At 34.5% G+C, this 21866-nt stretch overlaps 1 protein-coding gene across 5 annotated transcripts in view; it reads right to left on the bottom strand.

The window, feature by feature from the left end:
* KIAA0825 (KIAA0825 ortholog) overlaps nucleotides 1-21866 on the bottom strand; it is a 247886-nt gene that overhangs the window by 200313 nt on the left and 25707 nt on the right. For all 5 annotated transcript variants that reach the window (XM_062617491.1, XM_062617492.1, XM_062617490.1 and 2 more), the window contains 3 exons: nucleotides 18406-18545; nucleotides 8237-8405; nucleotides 2921-3590 (listed from right to left, as the gene is read on the bottom strand). In XM_062617491.1, coding sequence (XP_062473475.1) covers nucleotides 2921-3590; nucleotides 8237-8405; nucleotides 18406-18536 — 970 coding nt within the window. In that variant the 5' untranslated portion in view covers nucleotides 18537-18545. The remainder of the gene's footprint in view (nucleotides 1-2920; nucleotides 3591-8236; nucleotides 8406-18405; nucleotides 18546-21866) is intronic.

Genomic DNA, 21866 nt, shown 5'->3' with positions numbered 1-21866 from the left:
GGTCATCTAAAGTTTTCTGAGGTTATAACATTGCTCATTATTTTATGTTACTTTTTTACTCTCCTATGTAGTAGGATCAATTACAGCAGGACTTACAAAAAAATCAACCAAACCAACGAACGCAAAAAAAAAAAACAACAAATACAACTCAATAAACAAAATACCACATTTCCCTGAGGGTGGACTAAGTAAGCACAAATCATTTTTTCACCTCCGGGATAACAGTTCCAATTGAACTCCCTAGATTAGATTATTTTGCTGTTCTGAAATATGCTGCTTTGGTGGTTCCCACAGGCAGAAGCAACATGCATTAAAAAAGAAAAAAAAAAAAAAGGAAAACAAGAAACAGATTTGTATAACTGTCTCTCACCTAAGAAAAAAAACGAAACTCTTTTCTTCCTTTTCTCCCCTTCCATTCATACTCCAGCATGCTTTTTTCTTTTTCAATACTCAACAGATTTGGTATCACAGTCAACTTATTCAAGGCAACTTATTAAAACTGTCTTTTAACTACACTGATGTATAAGTACAGATGTCCACTCTCAATTGTGGGAGGGTAGCAAAGGTATCAGAATTAAGTACGAATTCCAAGCAGCAACAGCCGCTAAGCACCTGCCAACCACTATAAAACTCCAAAACCAGTTACTCTGTCGAACTTTTTCCAGAATAGTTATTTCAGTGTGAACTGCCATGTGAACACTTTAATTCCAAAGGAAAAGAGCCTTCTTCTGACTTAGTGTAGTAAAAATGTAGTATATTCAAAAATTTGTAACAGAAATTTTTTTCCAGAAAAAGTTCTTCATAGAAGAGCATTTTCAATAATACACATAAACTTTTCAATAATTGTTTTGTTAATGATACAAATATAAATGTTGCTTGAATTTATAAATAACAACAAATAATAGCCTATGTCATGTCAACCAAATGAAAAAAAAAAAAAATCCTGTGTTACTTCACAACTCTGACCCCCTATTTTGCTCTAGCCTGCTGACGTCATTCACTGTTGTTCTGTTGTTTGGCTGCCTGAAGCCTATAACCAGAGATCATCTAGAACAGTCTGATGCTGTAGAAAACTAGTAAAAGAGATTGCAAGGAAATCAATGCTTGCCTCCCAGACCAACCTCCTGAAGAAAAACAGTATGAAGCAGTACACAGTGCAGAGGTGAAAACATGAGTGTTCCAGCCACTGTGAAGAAAGTAATTTTGAGGATTAAATGATATTAACCAGCACCACTTCTAAACACATTTTATGAGAGCTAAGAGGATAGCTGCTGCACCTGCAAATCTGACCTTTAATATATTTCAAATTAAAGTAAATCTTTCAAAGTTGCAAGCAGGTACCAAGATTTAATTTTTTATCTTCCTCTTTTTCTCTGAATGTATAACAGAACTGTGGAAATCTGTCCTGATTTGCTGCACAACAGCATGTAAAGACACATCTTGTGGCAAGGAAAATTTAAGTAGAAGAACCTAGACTATTTCAGTAGAAAATTTAAGTAGAAGAATTAAGACTATCCTAATAGATACAGAAACAGTTAATGTGTGCCTCTATAGAGAGCCACCCTGACTATAAATCAGTTTAATCTGCATGCGTTAGATGCAAAATGGAGATAACAGAACTTCCCTATCTTTGTGAGCTGTTTTGAGATTGAAAGAAAAACAAACTTAAAAACTTCCAGTTCCATATCAGTCATTTTTTTGTCAATGAATCCTTTCACTGTGACCCATCTCACTATGCGACTCAAAGATACACTTCCCATCATTTATTTCATAACTCAAGTTTACCCTGACACTACTTCTCCTTGCTTCCCACCAACACTCCATCCCACTAATATATCAACTTTATGTTAAAATTCTCACCCTTCCACATAATTGTCTGCATGCCTTCTCACTTACCTTCTCTTACGTATGTTCCACATACTTCTCCATACTTCAGCTCTTGTTGAAAAGTTATTTCTGCATTTCTTCCAGTGTAATTTCTAGTTGACTGACACTAACATGTATATTGACTTTAAAACTCACAAGAGAGTAACTTTATTCTGTGTAGAGCTAGCAAATCATCACCCCACTCACCCTTTGTGTATGTTGTACTACCCAAAGATCTATCTTTGGTTTCTCTATTTTTCACATGATTCTAAACTTTTAATATTTTTTGTCTGCAAACTACTTCACCTTTATCGGAGGCTATGTTTTGAACAAACAGCTCTTGCGTACTGAACTACATGATGAAAATTTCCATTCTGTATGACTTTTTTTCTAAAGTTCTGATTCCTTTTTTATAAATTAACATGTCAGACTCACCAACTGTGAAAAGTATAGAAAATATCACACCTATAACAGACTCCTTTCCTGCCTTAAATTCCTTAGAACAAGAAGAAAGAACCAGGTAGCATTAACACTAATTTACTGTATTTTCACAAGATTAGAAAACATATTATTTATTTTAGAATCTATATAGTAATCTTTTGGGTCTGCTCTGATGTACAAATCTGTCTATTTTATGGTTGCATTATTGTACAGACTTCCCTATAATATCCTTTAAGCTTGAAAACGTGGGTGTAGACAGCAGAGGAGTTTGAATTCTCTTAAAGCCGGATTAAATAGTTCTTATTCTATCATATATTTCAGCAGTTGGAGTAAGTTAGACTGAAAAAAATTAGTATGATGTGACAATGTTATCCAGTGAATTATAACTGTGTTTCTATATACATAAGCACAAGATACTCTCCCTAACTTTAAAACATTTTTCATCACAGTTTTGAAACAGTCTATAATTCAACTGCAATAATATGATTAAAACATAAAGCTGCAATTAACAATCTCAGGCCTCTCCCTTCATTGGAAATAATAATGTACACTAAAAAAGTAGTATAATTAAAATAGTATCTAACTACAATGGACAAAAAACAAGGCTACTAACCCACAGCATGAACTGCTCCTCTATGCTTCTTTGAAATCTTGTTTGCCTTAACTATATGTAGAGCATTTTCTTTGAACTGCAGCTCACAAAGTCTTTCAAGAAGAACTGTCATTTCTTCAGTGATGGTAACCAGATAAGTTTCATTAACAAATTTCAGTGATGAAGAAGGATCAATAGTTCCACATAGCAGATACAAATCTTCTTTTATCATTGTGCACAATGTAGGTATGGAACTTTGGTAACCATAAACCACCTTATCAAAGTTTGTTTCACCACAGCTAGGCAAAATACAGTTTTGCAGAAGATCTCTAACAACACTTTTTTGCATATTTTGATACTTCGCTAAGATTTCTGATTCAGGGTAAAGAAACAGAAGTTGCTGTATGTACTGAGTTTTAAACTCCATTTGCTGTTCTAAAGCATTAGCAGCTGTTTCTTCTTGACTATGCAGTCTGTTTACTAAAAATCTTCGAAGATGCAATCTCACATCATCCCAGAGAGATTTCACATCCATAGCTGAATCCTCCTCAATGGCATGAAGGGAAGGAGTTAACTCAAAAGACTTCCCACTTGGAGTACACGGAAATGAGACACCACACTGACTAGAGAGATCCAGAAGGAAGTGAAGTATCATTTCTTCTTGATTTTGCTCATTCTTCAGCAAGCTTTGCTATGAAAAGTAAATCAGAGTATTTTAGATATGTTCTGTTAATTCTGGTTCATAAAAGAAACAGTTTCATGCTATGGTATCAAAGGTTTCTAATGCTACTTATCTTACCAGCAAATAAGAAATTATTATATAAGCAACACAAATAAGAAAGCTTGTTTTTCCATGGATTTCTGTGCCAATCCATCTCCTTTTCTACCTGCTCCAATAACTCGCATTCATCTTCCCATCCTTCTTACATCCTCAAACTCTTCTCTTTACCAATTCTAAACTGCAATTCAAAGGAAAGCTTTGGAAAGCTCATTAGGCAAGACTTCACAGCCTGTTGTGGTCTGCACACACATCTTCGAAAGAAAATGATATGAAAATAACTCAAGACTTATACAGATAATGACAGGTTTTATTCATCAAACCAAGACAGGAATTTATAAAATGAAATATTGCTGCTTTATATGTTCTGGCTCAACAACCATCAAAAAGGCCACTCTAAGGATAAAATAAACTTCTCAGGACCCCCTTAAAGAACTAAAACTGAAAACTTGCAAAGAACTGAACAGGCTTAGATCACACAGGGCAGAGTAAGAAGTTGTGTATCCTGTCAAATCAAGATTTAGATGAATACATTAACAATTTATCAAAATCCTCTTTCGCTTGCAGACAAAAAACCCTAACTTTTTATAAACACATTTCCGGAATCTTCAACATTTTTCCTATTTGAGGTTGGATGTGGCCACAGTTCTAGGCCAAATTTGTAAGGCTCTTCTCTCAATCCTGAAGCTACACTAGAGGTGCCTACAAATTTCCCTATCACAGTCACAAGAAAACTGAGTGACACTGATGGTATTCTTGATTTTCTGGGTTTCAGAAACCAAATAGGCAAGTCTTACGTGAATCAGAACATAGAAACCTCCTCCCTTACTCCCCTGCCACCTACCACCTACCACTTCTCTCCAACACAGAAAAGCATTCTGGCAAATCAGTTAGGGTTAGTTCTTTCCACTAACGGCCTTCATCTGGGTCTCCAAGCTACCCTTCACCTTCAGAATTGCTCATTTATTTACCCTACAGTACTTGAGAAATATATTTTTTTTTTAATTTTGAAAGAGAAATAAATCAAATTTTACTATGGTACTACAGAAATATTTCCAAACAAATAAAAAAATTGTACAATTTTTCTACTGTATCAAGCTTTTATCAACAGAAAACTCACAAAAATATAAAAAAAAGAATTTAGAATGAAAGCTTCAATAGGCTTTTTTTTTCCCTTCATGTTTTTGAGTCACAAAAAATTTCAGTATCACACCTCAAATTCTTTGTTTCAAATGATTCAAAACCATTGCACTCTCATGGAAGAAACCAAGAGTTTAACCTTTAATTGCCCTCTACTTTGGCATACTCCATGGTGAAAATAAAAAAAAAAAAAAAGACTTGCACCACAGTAGCTAACTCTGAACAAAAGACGGAGAGTATACTGCCTCCCATAAAAGAAAGTCTTAAAAATAATAGACTAGCTATTTTTCTTCCATTTTACATCTTTATTTCAGAATGTTTCCTATGAAATTTTTTCCTTACAAGCTGGAAACACATGGGGAAGAATGCATAACAAAGGAAATTATCAGTCAAATATCCTACAAAAATGTGCAGATAACAGAAATATGTATAACTAGTTAAAATCCTAAATCATACATATCAATATGCATATACGTAAGGCTGATTTGATTTTCTGTTATTATCTACTGAAGTATTCTATAAAGTTTCGTGGTATCAAAGAGACTGTGTCTCAGTGTATAAATTAAAACCCTAATCAGCAACCACTGTGATGAACAGTCAAGTCTCCACAGGTAGGCTTCCAGAGCTCAAATGTTGGTTTGTTCTTTTTTTTAATGAATCACGCTTAAATACTACATTCTGAAATAAAGAAAACGAGAAGCTGTCATAACAGTGAATGTAACTGATGCATAAGGAATAATGACAAATCAAAAATGTCTTCCAAGCAAATCCCTACTGCTGTTTTTTAAGGTTAAGCAGAAATATTTTTATTCCTGAAAGCTAGTAAGAACCTAAGCAGTGTTTCAAGTCCTTTGCATCTTAATTTAAGGCTTACAGATGCCATATTAGACATAGTGTTACTCAGAAAAAAAGTCCCTGAAGTGAATTCTGAAGTTCTGAAAACAGTGTCATCAAGTCTTTTTGAACATTCCCTATATTGGGATAGGCTTTCCCATTTAAAAATTAACCTGTAAAAATACTTCAGAAGATGATGCCAAAACCATTAAAAAAAAAAAAATCCAAACTAGTATCCAACGGTTTTAGAGAAGCATGAAAAGTTGTCTTATGAGAAATGTAGTGACAATAATATAGAGGAAAACATCTGCAGTCTACCAACTGGACTACTACCTACTACAGACTACTACCTATCATATCAATAAATAGGTACAATAAAATTAAGATTTCATTTAAAAAGATTTTGTCATTAGTTTAGCAGGAACGGAAATTAATGAAGATTGGTTCACAAACATTCAGCTTTTAAATATTTAGAATTGTAAAACAGCATACAGGATGAAAATACACATAATTAAGATTTTTGGGTTTCATAAAGAACCTCTCAGTATTTGCATGACAGTTCACAAATGCATGAAAATACCACACTAATAATAAATCTAAATACAGCACTTCAGCTAAAGCACATACGGAACTCTCCACTATTTTTTTAATTGTTCCAATAGCTTAAAAGATAAACAAAATCCATAGCACATTAAACACACATAGTAAAGGATAACAATGATTAGGGACATTTTCCTGAAGTAGAAGGCAAGTTATTATTACTGAATATGAATTATATGATACTTAATTAAAAGCTTGCTAGTGAGAAATTCAGTCAACTGAGTAATTATTTCAATGGATGAAGATACATATTTAAGAAAGGTCAGACAGTAATAATCTCATTAATGCTGGATATTACTGAAACCAGTTTACTGCAAAATTGTTTATGGAGCTAAAGATTATCTACTGCAAGAATAACTTCTTACAGATGGGACTGTCTATGCTAATACATGTACACTTTTCACCTGTAGTCTCATCTACCCAAGAGGCTGGATTATCCTGAGCCTGGAAACAGTGAAGTCCAAGCTCCTGAGTCCCTGATGTTTTCTTGATAAACTGTGCAGAATTGAGACTTTAAGTCTTCTCACCCTTTGCTGTCCACATAGCAGCCTGCCACAGAGCCATTCTCAAGGACTAACTGTACTCCAAAGCCCACATCCAGACTGTTACGCAGCCAGTAAACTCCTGGTAAACCAAAGAGCTAGAAAGCACATTTTCTGTAAGAGATACCCCAAGTATTGCAGAGATGCGGCCATTTTAGTGTTTCCTAAACAAATGCCGCCACCTGGTGTTCAGGTATATGGTTTGAACAGACATTTCTTAAGAAGAGAGACCAAGGAATGAACAGAAGTCATCATTGCCATGCCCTCTTCGGAGCATGTAAGGAGCTAACTGGAGAAAGTGGAGTAACAAAAAGACTTCGTAAGTCAGCATTTGCTGGGATTCTCTTATTTTTTCTAGATGAAGTATGGCATCAAGGAATCTCAGACATCCTTGAGTGTGATGATTATTAACAGCAACATTCAGACTGTCTTAGAAGGCGACAAAAATCTTCACTGCATGAACATTAAAGACCTGGTGTTTCTAGAGGTGACTTCCTCAACTGACACAGCTTAATATTCAGTCGATTAAAGAGTGACTGAAAGATCAACAACCCCCTTTAAGAAAGAGCTGAAAAACCAAGAGGTGAGTTGATGAAGCTTGAGCTCTAGCCAGGAGGTAGTCCCAAAGGACAAAATACTCCACTTCTCCACAGCAGTTTCCCTCTGCCAATACAGCCAATCTTAATCTAAAGCTGTTCATGGCCTATAACTAAACCATGACATGGGAGTGACAAAGAAAAACCTGCTGGATACCATTTATTTGTTTTGACACTCATACATATTTACATCATCTGAACACACACATACATAGTTTATACATAAATTTGCAGGATGTCATTTACCAAGGTATCACCCTTCATTTATCTAGCTAATTCAATTTCCCAGACTTCTTTTTCCACAGGTATTTCCTAAGGTTAACTTTTAATAAAAAATTTTGGATACAAATGGCTTCTAAAATGCTGATTTCTTTATTTGAGTGAAATTTGATTTCTGGTTATATCTAGTTGTACAATTTGCCAGAACAAAGGATGTAGCTCCCACACTTCTAATAACAAAAAGTAGACAGATAATTAACACTTAAATAATGTACCAGGAACAATAATCTGTATTAGAGGAATTAAATTATACTGATGCAAGTGAAGAACAAGCAGCAACAGCCTCAGGGTAGACAGTAACTTCAGATGTTTTTCACCAACATGTGTTCATAAAACAGTCCTAGCAGTGCTGAACATGTGGTAGTATCAGTGAAAAGATTTTGTCCCAAATTTGTTTATTTAAGGCATGACCAAAAGGAAGCATAACTCCCTGCTGCAGACATAAACCCAGTACTAAGCCTTATAATAAAAATTCTGGACAGAGAAGACTGAAGTGAGAATGCTAATTAACCTTAGCTCCCCCCTCCTCATCACATAACCAACTTTCCAAACATTGAAGTCTTTTTACCAGGGTCCTAAGGAACTCCATCAGCTCTCCATGGTTTGTAGGACAAGGTCTGAGAGAACTAAAATTGCAGTTGTTTAGCCACTGAAGGCAGTCAGTTGTGCTTTGCAGTATTTCATCAGGACATAGTTCATTTACTTCTGACTGCAGGTCTTTAAGACACTGGTCTATGCTAAAAAAAAAAAAAAAAAAAAAAAAAATCACAATTTTTTTTCAAGACTTGGAGATAAAAGCATTTTATGTACTCCATATTTGAAAAACTACATCAAATTAATGTTAACACTAGTCCTTCTTCATAGATTAAACTACTCTTGCAAAATAAGGCCTGACTTATTTGCAGGATTAATATTTAAATACAGTTGAGCTAGAGCTAACATAAATTTCCCTTAGGACAGACTGCACCATCCTCAGTAAGTACCACCCCACTTCTCCAACAATCTTGTACTTCTCAATACTGTTGTCAGTGAATAAGACTTCATCGAACCTAAGATCTGGTCCTTGGTGTTTAATTAGCTAAAAGAGAGAACATAACCTGAATCAACTACTATATTCAAAAGGTGAATTTGTCATTTTGCTCTTTTAGCAATCAGCAGTTGTTTCATAATACATAACATACATCAACGACTTCTGAAAAACTCACTGACATCACAGAAAATGCTGAAAAGAATTTTGGAGTCAGTTGTGCTGAGAAAGCAGATCTTTTCTTTCTTGTTTTTGTCATTAGAGTATTTGAAAGAAAACAGAGTTTGTTTTCAAGGCGCTGATCCGCTCCGCAAGATTCACCTAGAATGATCACCCTATTTATGAAATCAGATGTGGCTGTTACGGTTGTTACAGGAATTTCAGTTGGACAACTTGCAAGAACAACTGAATATCCAAAATTATTTTATTTCTAGTTGTGTGGAAACTGAAAACAACAACAACAAATCCAGAAACAAATTAAGTCTGTATCTTTTCTAACAAAACCACCTTTTCAATATTTCAGAATGACCTTTTTTTTTTTTTAAACAATGCTTGATATTTTATACAGTTTCAGTTAGAAAAGCAGTATTGACTATACCTAGGCAGATCTAGGATTAATACAAGGACAATATAATTGTTGCTAGTTTTGGTTTATTGAAGTACTAAGCGATTCTCACTACTATTTGAACTTCATTTTGGAGTGTATTAGTTATTCCATTTATGTTCTTACATAAATGGATGCAAGGTTTAATACAAATTTAGTACTTTCTATCTGTGCAGAGATATGGGATCAGATGAGACTTGGCTCTGAACAGGTATTTCAGTGTCAAATACTTTTGATCATGCTACCTTCTATTTTCATGACAACAACAAAACAACAAACGTCTATTAGACTGCTACTTGCCACTCTTATTTTGTAGAGATGAAGTATGGCTGTTTTTTCTTTAATTGCTCTCTAACATTTTCAAACTTGACAATTTTTGGCAAAAGCAGACTAGAGAAGATTTGAAAAGAGAAAAGGAAGAGAAGAAAAGGAGAATGAGAGGAAAGGGAAGAAAAACTGGAGAACAAACAAAATCTTTAAGTGCATTACAGGCTGGGACAAAATACCAAATTAAAGACTTCTAGTTTAAAAAAAAAAAAACAAAAAAAAAAAAGGAAAACTATTTTTTAAATTAGTAACCCCGAGTAAAAGTTTTAATTTTTTTTCCTGCATAACAACTCTGTGTGGAAAGATTAATTTTCCGTAAAATGTGATATTCTTTGAGGAAAATATTTTTATGAAAAATATAATTGGCTTTGAATATGAAATTAAAAAAAAATTAACTACTACTAACCCGTAACAATTTGTAGAAGAAATCAGTGATAAGATGCATTCTGCATATCACCCACTAACTGACTTGACTTCATTTAATTCTGCCTGCAGTACTCCTTTCAGGATGCAGAAGAAGCATTTATTTGATTTTCTACTGGAGTCTCTCTTTTACTGAGTGATTTGTATTTCACTCTTTTGCAGATGTTATGCAATCTACCCTAAATTCCCATTAGCTGCCTCATTCTGATCAACAGCAATTAAGTAAATCAGTGTCATCCATACCTTGGGAAACTGAGAATGTTTGAATAGACATTTTTAAAAACAGTGGAAAAAAATAAGCAAATGATTACACTAAATTAAGTTCAGAGATAAATATTAGTTTATTTCCTTTTATTTTTAACTTACCTGTAACAAACACGTAAGAGAGAAGTATACTTTTTCTGAGAATGACATCCAGAATTAGCTATGACAGGTTTTGCTTTGTGCCTTTTGTTTCTTGAAAATACAGTACTAAACAATAACAAGCTAAATATGAAAACTGCATCAACTCTAATTATAGAATGCATGGACAATCGTAAGAATGTAAGTGCAGAAGAAGTGTAGCATTTTGAATGTCAGAAAATAAATAAATAGTTTCCAAAACTATGACCATAAAACTTCTAAAAAAAAAAATCATCAAAATAAGTAGGTCATTTTGAACATCTTATTTTCCCATATTTAACTGTATTCATTAAGAATTATGGGTATATTTGCTTTACACTTAAAAGACATTAAGTAAACCATTCAAAGGGTACCTACTTTAACAGAATGAAGTCACAACATTTTACAGCTTCATTACCTTCAGAAATCAATTTCAGTAACTACAACTAATGATAAAATATAAAAAAAAAAAGTTTTAAAATTTATGAATACATGGATGGCCTGTAAAACGCCTCTATAAAATTGATGTAAAAGACCTAATCCTGAGTATGACTGAGTTCAAAATGAAGTGTACTGGAATAAGTATCTTTCTATCATCCATGGATTTACCAGGAGCAGAAAGGATCTCCATGACAAGCAACTGCTCCCTGCTTGTGGCCTGGGTCAGGTTCCAGATAGGACTGTCCAGCCATGAATGCCAATTCTGAACTTGATAAATTATTGGTATCTGTTTTTTTAACTTGTGAAACCAGCTCTCAGGACTAGAAAACTGAATGCCCTGTTCATACACCTGGACTTGCTGAGACAACACCAAAGGCTTTTATTGTGGTGTGCTTATGTGTCTCATTCAAACATACCCAAGTAGATTACAGCATTATGAATTGTAAAAGAGACTGCTGTTGTTAGTCTCTGTCAATCTGCTTCAATTACAAACCATTTTTTACACTCATCTTTGACACATGAGTCTATGTGCTAGCCAATAAACTCCAACCTGTGAATAGGCGACAGCTTTCTCAAAGCTGGATATTTTGGTAATTTGTCCCAACACTGATAAGGGTATTAAAGGGATAAATTTCAGTGACCCTCCCTGTAGGTACAAATCATAGTAAGTCTGCTCATTTTATTTAATCTTTTTATCCCAATAAAGTAAACAATGAATTAGGACTAAAACTGGTTTTGACTGAATAAAAATATTTTTGCTTCCAGTATACTGCACGTAAACATGGTCTCCGAAACACTGCTATTTCTTTCAAGATTTTTCTCAACACTTAGTATTACAAGAACACGGTTAACTACAGGTACTTACTCCTTCACAGCAGCTACATAATTAAATATTTAGGAATTTGGTTACCTCTGGGGGGAAAAAAAAAAAAAGTATTATTTGGGTTTAAAACTCAATAATTAAAAAAAAAAAAAAAAACACCTTCTGACAAATAGGATTAAAATTATCCTCACTAGGGAAGCTAGTATTTAAAACTTTCTAATTTCTTATTAGTGTAGGGAGAATGAGACTTTGAGTTCCTTTTCTTAGGTTATGTGCTAGAGTTTTCAAAACTGTAAACATAAACATTACTTCTGGTATGAAAAATGGGCTTAATGTATTTAATGAATTTCACTCTTAAAAGTACAATTACAAAAAGCTATATAAAGCGCTAGTTTCCTTTTTTCCCCACAAATAATAGTTTTTCATTAAATGCAAATATATTTTGTTAAGTTCAGTGCAGAAAATAAGCTCCATTCTTTAACAAATTGAGTCATCAACCCAGCTGATATCAATTGATACTATACATGTATGATAGAAGCATAAATCATCTTAAAATCATGTGCAGTCAATGGAAGAATACAACGTGTGTGCGTGCAACCCCCAAATTAGACACATTACAGTACTTAATGCTTTTTCCCTACTACTAACTGGTCCTATGCTCTGTATGTATGTTTTCTGAAACACCCTCTGAAACACTAAACCTTAATGATAAGGCAAGGCACACAATTCATGTTTTGCCTGCTCATACCAATTTTGAGATATTGCTGAACCTAACTGGAAGGTGCCTAATTCTTCCATTGGAAACTCGCCTATTCCTGGTCAGATGGAAGATCTTGAGTCTCTGACAGTGGTCATTAGAAGATGCCAAAAAAAGAATAAAATAAAAATCATAAGAAAAAAATATTTAACTTATGAAACTTAATCATTGGAGAATATTGTAAATATTTTGAATGCATGTATTAAGAAAGTATTTAGGAAAAAAAGTCGTAATAAGACTGGTCAACATCTATAAGGCTCTTCCCTGTGAGGGTGCTGAGGCCCTGGCACAGGTTGCCCAGAGAAGCTATGACTCTCCCATCCCTGGCAGTGCTCAAGGCCAGGTTAGATGGGGCTTGGAGCAACTTGGTCTAGTGGAAAGTGTCCCTGCCTGTGGCAGAGGGCTGGAACCGGATGAGCTTTAAGGTCCCTGCAAAGCCAAACCATTCCATGATTCTATGATGATTCTAATATTTTAAGATTTTTCAGATTATTTTCATCATCTCTAGCAGTTTATAACACATGGACTCAAGGCAGATAGTGTCCTGGTATTTATCAATTTATCAATTTTTCTTCTGGAGACAATTCCACTTTTTGTTGAACCTGTGGAACTGTTCACACACAGAAAAAAATAGTCACCAAACTATTAAAGAAGCAGTGGAATATAAAAGCTCAAAGACAAATTAATCTTTCTCTGTAGAAAAGAAATGATACTTAGGCTTATACGGATTTTTGTAAAATTGCCTGATTTTTCAAGAAAGAAATATTTTGTCCCACGCAAGAAGTACCTTGAGCCTTTGTAGGAACATCAGTGCTTGTGGTTAGCACTACTGGTATACCACTAAGCCAGTGAAAATGATTTCACTGAAATTGTTACTCCTTTTTACAGTTCAGTTTTGGGCTGTTTTATAAGCTAAGCATAAGCTCTCTTACGTTGTCTGTCTCCACACTGGAGTGCTTTTCTGGAGCAGCATGTCTATTTCATTTGATACGTATTCCCACTGTAGAGAGGCAGTCTCAATTTGAGAACACCTAGGTGCTATTATTTATTAAGTTAATGACAGTTTTTAGGAATAAATCATGTGGAGAGACTGCTTTTTACATGGCTGCACCAATGAACAGTAACAAGCCATGTACTTATAATGGAACTGATAGTGTAAGCACTGTTATACTGATAGAAGATGATTTTGAAAAGCACAGTATCAAGATGAGAGTTGCTATCTCCATTTATTATTTTCCATTTCCTAAGAATACTATGAGTAAGCTGAAGGATGATCTAACTCCTTTCAATTTCTAACAAGCACCATTTCAATTTATTTCACATAACATATGGAGCAGCCATAAAAATGACAATGAGATTGGTTAAATTAAACTGCTAAGCTATAAAGTGAAATTATCTTTAAACCTCATGTTACTTATGCTTAAGATCCTCATATTCATGGAGATCTGCTTTTAAAACCAGTTTACATGTCTCCTATTAAGAAGAGACAGTTGGCTCAAAAATAATTAATACTTGTTTCCACTGTGTTTTGAAGAAACAGTAGCATAACGCTACTTTATTATTATCATGTGTATTCATTAAAAAGCTTGAACACTAGAAACCATTTTGGAAAAAATCAGTCATATCATTTATAAACCTGTGTGTCAGAGTAGTAAAAAATTTTTGAGAGAGACTTTTACCAATATAACACCCACAGGCATTTTTATTGTTACAATTTCTCCATGATAACCAAGCATTTTGGCTTATTTCATGAAAACTGAGCTGCCAGAAGAGAAACAGTAAGAAAATTTCCCATGATCTACAGAAAATTTCATGTGGGTATTGCTGATGATGCAGGAATTTAACCAAAAATATAAATAACTTACTTTCTAGTAACTTTTAAAATTATAGATACAATCTAACTGAAAAAAAACACCCCACAAAACCATAAAAATTCATGCAAAGAATGTTTTGATAATCTTATCTTGAACAGAAACAAGAGATTTTATCAAAAATGGCTGTTTATCATCTTGCATGTTCCTTCAATGCTTATGATAACCTATTGTAACACTCATGGTACAATGTATCTCTTAGGATTTCTAAAATTCTGGAAAAAAGAAGAGGTTATTATAGTTTCAGTTCTAGAATGTTTACATTGTTCCATTTTAGTCTATTTGGCCATCAACTTATTCTTTCTGGCATGTCCATTTTTTCACTCTCATTAACCCAACTGTATAAACGGATAAAAATCCTGTTAATATTTTATGTTCTTTACAATGGTGACCCCAACGGCACAGGACAAATCCAGAAAGTAAAGATGCTGTGCTAATAATACAGGTTTGTTTGTGTGTATGATAACATTTTTTTCATAGCTTGACTAAGAACTGAATACACAAAAAAAAACCCAACTGCTGAACAGATTTCATGTTTACAGTCACTTTCAAGTTATGTGCTATAAGCTTGGTTTCAAGCTCTGTACCTTGTTTCCTGCTTAGAAATATTAAATACCAGCTGAAAGTTTAGTTCTGTGGATTGCTCAAAAATTAACTCTTACTAATTCTTAATCCTCCAATTAGGGGGAAAAAAAAAAGAATCCAAAGAGTTTTGATTAACAGTGAAAGCCAAGGCAAATGCAAGGGAAAGACTAAAAGCAAATGGCCATCCTGATGAAATCATGAAAACAAAATCAGCAAGTAACCTGCTTTGCACACAAAACTGGCCAGCAGTGACAATAGTTTTGAGAGTTCATAATCACCTGCTTCTACAAACTGATGCAAAAATAGTTAACATTCAAGTGTAATAAGGGCTCTGTTAATGGAATAGTGGCACTTACTCCCTTAAAACTTACAAATAAAATGATCTCACACAGATGGCCTTTTCTTTTTTTCTTTTGTTATAGTACCAAATTGAACTGGTACGATACAAAAATAGTGAAGGTAATTCAACTGCTGGAAAGCATATCTGATTTGTGGTGTCACACAATTTCATAAAAGCTATTCAGTTGGAAGGCAATAAATGAACATTCAAATGATTTACACACTTTTGGATCATAATTCTTTACACAATGTTTTATTTTTTTAAAAATATATATATGCTGTATATGATTATGTTTATTCTCTGCGGCACAATAAAATCATAAATCTATCTGATGAAAAATGGATTGTATTCCAGTTGTATCACTGTAGCGCATACAGCTGCTCTTATCATACCACTTACAAAGATCAATGGTAACTTGAAAATGATTTCACTCCATGCTACCTCTAATATACTAGCAATAAAAGGACTCTTTTTAATTTAAAAGTCATATCAGCTGCTGTCCATCTTCTTTTAAACTCCTCTCCATTTCTGAAACTGACATATTACAGGAGCAAAATATCACCTGGTAACTACAGGGCTACTTTCTGATTTTGCTTGTGAAAATTAGTTTGAAAACTACCTTAAGTGTCAATTCAGCAGAAATACAAAGCTTTTCCAGGCATGCGTTGCTGTGTACCACTCCCTAATCCATTTTCCTGCTGCCCTTGCATAAAATACCATTTTGATCTTATAAAACCTACAGTGAAAGGACATGGACCTACAAATTAGAAGGCACTAAGACAGGGACAATCAGCCTTAAAAAATTACAAACAGTTCCACTGTGATGATGTTAATGTAAAATGTACCATAAAATGTTAATATAAAGTAGCATTAAGAGGAGTGAGCATCTGGCCTGCTTTCCCACAGCCCAGATTTTCTCAACCAGCAGCAAACATCTTACACAAATTAAAACCAAAAATAGTAGTAAAGCATGCATTCCAAAGACTCATCTTCATAATAATCTTTCTAACTCTTGAGGTGGCTCTGCATAATTATGACAATATCACCTTTATTTGGTAGCTGAAGAGGTGACACAGCAACTGCCAAAAATGCTGATATTTTTTTCCCAGATATACAAGACCATAGAAACTCATAGAATCATAGAATAGTTAAGGTTGGAAAGGACCTTAAGATCATCAAGTTCCAACCCCCCTGCCATGGGCAGGGACACCTCACACTAAACTGTATCACCCAAGGCCTCGTCCAACCTGGTCTTGAACACTGCCAGGGATGGAGCATTCACAACCTCCCTGCTCAATCTATTCCAGTGCCTCACCACCCTAACAGGAAAGAATTTCCTCCTTATATCCAACCTAAACTTCCCCTGTTTAAGTTTTAACCCGTTACCCCTTGTCCCATCACCACAGTGCCTAAAGAAGAGTCCCTTGCCAGCATCCCTATAGGCCCCCTTCAGATACTGGAAGGCTGCTATGAGGTCTCCACGCAGCCTTCTCTTCTCCAGGATGAACAGACCCAACTTTCTCAGCCTATCTTCATACGGCAGGTGCTCCAGTCCCCTGATCATCCTCGTGGCCCTCCTCTGGACTTGTTCCAACAGTTCCATGTCCTTTTTATCTTGAGGACACCAGAATTGCACACAATATTCCAGGTGAGGTCTCACGAGAGCAGAGTAGAGGGGCAGGATCACCTCCTTCAGCCTGCTGGTCACACTCCTTCTGATGCAGCCCAGGATACGGTTGGCTTTCTGGGCTGCACGCGCACACTGCCTGCGCATGTTCATTTTCTCATCAACCAACACCCCCAAGTCCTTCTCCACAGGGCTGCTCTCAATCTCTTCTTTGCCCAACCTGTAGCTGTGCCTGGGACTGCTCTGACCCAGGTGTAGGACCTTGCACTTGTTATGGTTAAACTTCATGAGGCTGGCATCAGCCCACCTCACAAGCATGTCCAGGTCCCTCTGGATGGCATTCCAAAAAATTTAAAACTTAAGTACTCAAAACTTAAGTACCTATTACTGTATTATGGCATTAACAAAACTCTGAGTAAGAATCTACATTTCACTGATGTCAACAGCTGGACAATTGTAATATGACTCTATGAAATTGCAGTATGTGGTGGTCCACAATAGCATATTTCCCAGATCTTCACTATTATTGTTACCCTCAGATTATTACTATCAGAACTGCTTTTGTAAACACTATTTTTAAATGAGAATGTTCAAAATATGAGGTAAGAATAATACAAATAAAAAGGCTGAAAAATGTCTCAAGTCTGGCATAAACAATACAGCAATAATTCAGAGATAGCCTAAATCAATTTTCAGTGATATACAGCAATGGTTTATTTCCATTCTTCAGGAAGGTGTCTGGGAGCAGACAAAGACCTCTCAGAAATGTGGGCTTCAAAATGACACAATTGTAAAACAGATGTCATCTGAAGATTATTTCCTTGAGGTCATACAACTCTGTAACATGCACTGTTATCCAAAGGCAAGCATTTTAAAAATTTAACACAAAAATTATGATATTTATTGTATCTCTGACACCAAAACGGGCAATTTGCCTGAGAGCATCTTTCACAGTATTTTAAAGGTACTAAAGTGCTTAGCCACAAAACACCGCCACTGTTTTTAAATAAGGCATGAAATCTTGAGCTGATATTTTTGTAATGGTGAAAAAAGTCTGCATCAACAAAGAAGTCTTTCAGCACTCCACTGTTTCTGTAGCACCGATTACACATATTAACTTCCTTGCTTTTTCTACTTCCGCTAGAAAAGCTTAAAGAACATATGCGGTTCAAATTTTGCCTTCTTCTAAAATTCTGCAGGTCTTTCAGTGATTAAAGTTCTATCTCACAGCTGTAGGAAATACAACTGTCATGGGACTACACATTTTCTTCCTCCACTATCACACCTACTCCAGTAATTCCTAAGATTAAGATGATTCAACAGTCAAAAATTCCATTGAGAGAAAAAATATAGCACAAAAATTATATGGCATTAAACACTTCTTAAATGCTCAAGTGGTTAAGGTAAAATTACTAGTAAAATAATTATAAAACTTTTAACCTACAACTAGAAACAAAAGACAAAAGCCATATTTCTTCTTTAATGCAATGACTTTCACTAGTATTTCGGATACAAATAAAATACTCTTTACCTAGAAGAGTTCTTCTTTAATTTTTCATCAAGATCACTAAGGATTTGGTGAAACTCCAGTTCTGTAGGAAGGACATCCAACAAACAGTCTAAATTGGAAGAATCTAGAGAATACTCTCCTCCCCATTCCATTTTCAGAATCTGCAAAATAGATACAGTGGTTGAATAATGAAAAAACTCAGACAAAGAAGTATCAAAATATACATAATTTTGTTCCTTGGAAACACCCGGACTAATAAAGGATGTGTTTACATAGTTCTTTTACCTTAATCAGAGTAGTAGATTTCTTCATTATCCCTATTATAAATTTTTATTATATAAAAATAAATGTATCAGAGGGCAAATTTCTTTTTCTGTCTGCTTATAATTTCTGTCTGAGAAGTAACTGCTGTCTGGACATTAGGCACATCATTGCAAATATTTAGAACACAAAATTCCAGACCAGAACAAGTGTCATCTTGCTTTGTACACATTTTGCTCAATAAACATTTTCTCAAAACATGTCAAAACCACTGGCCTACTCTAAGACACTAAATCCCAGTAGTCTCTATATTAGAAGGAAAACATTAGAAGAGCTTTTTTCTTGTTTTGTGTTTTTACTGTACTCTCTTTTTTGAGAAATAATGAAGTTAGTTTTACAAATAGTGATGACTTACTACCAAAGTTAAAATTACATGAAAAGTGTAAACTTCTTAATAACCACCATATTTCACATCTGCTATTCAGGATTTAATAATAGTATTCATATAGCAGTAGCAACAGGAGGAACAAACATAACTAGCCAGATGCACACAATTTTTGGGCAACAAAATGTAATGAATTAATAAATATTTTTCTTACATGCAATATTCTTTTATGAAGCAATTACACTGTTGATTGGAAATTTACCTACAGGCACTATGAGAAAAACAGAGTTTTTCTAAGTGCATACAAGCTACATGCTCTAAAAGAGCATCAGATTAAAATGCAAGGTCAAGATGGTCGTTTCTGGACAAATATGAGTGCAGACCTACAAGGAGCAGAACTGTGCATTTCTTCAGCAGAAAGACTAATTCTGGTTTTGCTCTTTAATAATAAAGAGAACGTGAAAGTCCTTTAAAACCTACTATCTTGCACATATGACTTAACAGCCCAATACTACAAAATATTCCACGGATATGTAATTTTCTTCAGTTCTCAGAAGCTATAGAATACAGCTTCGCAAATAACAATTCAAAGACTTTCAACGTTTTTGAATGTAACCGAAACTCAAGTCATCCTTCCGGTTAAAAGTTTTGGATATAAACCAAATACACATAACTTATTGAGGAAAGATCAGTCTTTGAATAAAGACTCAAAGTATCTTAACATCTGTTACCGCAATTAAAGACATTGCAATTAAAAGTAGAAGTTAAATGGAAAAGATTAAGCAGCTCTTTACGTAACTGAGATAAAAGCAATACTGAAAATACAGTTGCTCACTCACATATTTTTATATTCAGATAAGGTCACTCAAATCCATTCTCTTTTCAGAAATATCTTGGAATTTCTATAGAATACGATGCTAACTCCAGTACTTATAATTCAAACACATCTTTTACTCAACTATGCTTGCAGAACAGTCTATGGTTGGTATAAAACGTACTCTGTAGCAGACACATGTAATGCAAAAATAACAACAGCTTGGAATGACTCAAGAGTTTTCATAAAATAGCTGCACTATCAAAATTTTACATTTATTCCAATATTTTTCCATTACACGATAGCCAAAAGAAGCTTGTGTTCCTCAAAAAAAAAAATCAGTATAGTTTACAGACCACTTACTGTTTGAAAAATTCATCACACGAATAAAATCACCTTGTTAACATGACAGCCTAGTTCTCACGTATGCCTTCCCGTAAGACTTCTATGTCATTCTTCTTCAGTTCACTCATCAAAACAAGGTAATTATTCCTTTCACTCTCAGTTTATCAGAGAAAAAGCAACATCTAATAATTCAGTTTTCAAATACTGTTTTAGCTGGCCAATAGTAATTTCTTCTTGTAAAAGTCTAAGAACTTCCCTAATACAAGACTATCACATGAAAAAGAAAAATACAAAAATTTTTTAGAAGGGAAAAAAAAGTACATCAAGATATAAATTGATAAAAATTGAGCAAAAAATTCTACTGTTATTTAGCATAAGTAGTGTCAGGGCTCTGGGTGCACCTAGACACTTTAACTGCCTGATGACCTGGACTTGCAGAGGAACTAGACTACCACTTTGGTGCCTGCCTCTCTTGCATCCCTTAGGGGCAGCAGGATGGGCATCAGTCTGCCAACGCTCCTCCCCAGCCACTTAGTTTATCCGACTTCTCTCCTGGCCCTGAAAGAGCAGCCAGTCACTGCTGCACCCTGACAGCCAGTATGACACAGCCCTCCTCTGACAGCAAAACCTAATTTTTGTTAATAAATACATTTCTTAAAATTTTTATTATTTGAGATATGGGGAAGAACTCTGTTTTGAAATTTCAAACTCTTTCAAAGTAGTTTAGACAATGGCAACCCATTTCATCTGCAAAGGTTAATTTCACACTTGTTACTATGCTTCATAAAATGTATCATTCCATCATATTTCTTTTTACTATTACAGTGAAATACTGTGTGTTTTGAGACAAATGGTCCTGGAGAACCTGCTTCAAATGCAACTCAGCGTGTCCCTATCTGTAATAGGTATAGTTCTTTTCAAAACACATTAGAAGACTATTCATTACCACTATACTGATATAGTTGTCAACCTTTTTAGTAGCTACTGAAGAAACTCATGTACAGCGTAGCTTAAGAAGAAATATTTCTCAGGTCTCTTATTTTAAACCAGAGTATCAATGCAATTTAACTGCACTGTAACAACTCACCACTTCTAATAAACCTAACGTTAAGAACCATTTTTTTATCAAAATCCATTAGTTCTATTTGAAAAAACACTATGGAATATTTAGGTTGAATCAACAGATACTTCTTGCTTTTTCAGTTCACGTAGTGTTTACCACCAAAAAGCACTTTTCCATTTTAGTATTTTCTTTTTCAGTGTCAATCAAAAGGAAGGAATCTTCTCATAGAAGTCATATATAAAATAATACTTAGTTCAAATAGGTATTTCTTCATTCTGATAAAATGATTCAATAAAAATCTTGTGAAAACCTTCAACTACAAATATACATGGGAAATTCCACAGGATTTCCAAGATTAATTTGAAATGTTTGAATTACTATAATTATAATTAGTTCTGAAACACACGGTTCACGTGGACATAAAACTTGAATAGACCCTTGTACGAGCACTTCTGCTGAACTGACACATGTATAATGTAGCTCAATATATGAAAGTCATAATATTTAAATTCATAGCCTAACATACTGTAGACAAGCAGGTAACAGGCATTTCCTACTTTTTGACACAAACACTATTCTTTTAAAATACAGATTATTGGTAAGTTCTACAGTTC

This window comes from Pezoporus occidentalis, unplaced genomic scaffold, assembly GCF_034315485.1.
Source record: "Pezoporus occidentalis ecotype Australia unplaced genomic scaffold, CSIRO_AGI_Poc_V1 ctg197, whole genome shotgun sequence".
NCBI lineage: Eukaryota > Metazoa > Chordata > Aves > Psittaciformes > Psittacidae > Pezoporus > Pezoporus occidentalis.
This window is presented reverse-complemented; position numbering and strand designations above follow the sequence as displayed.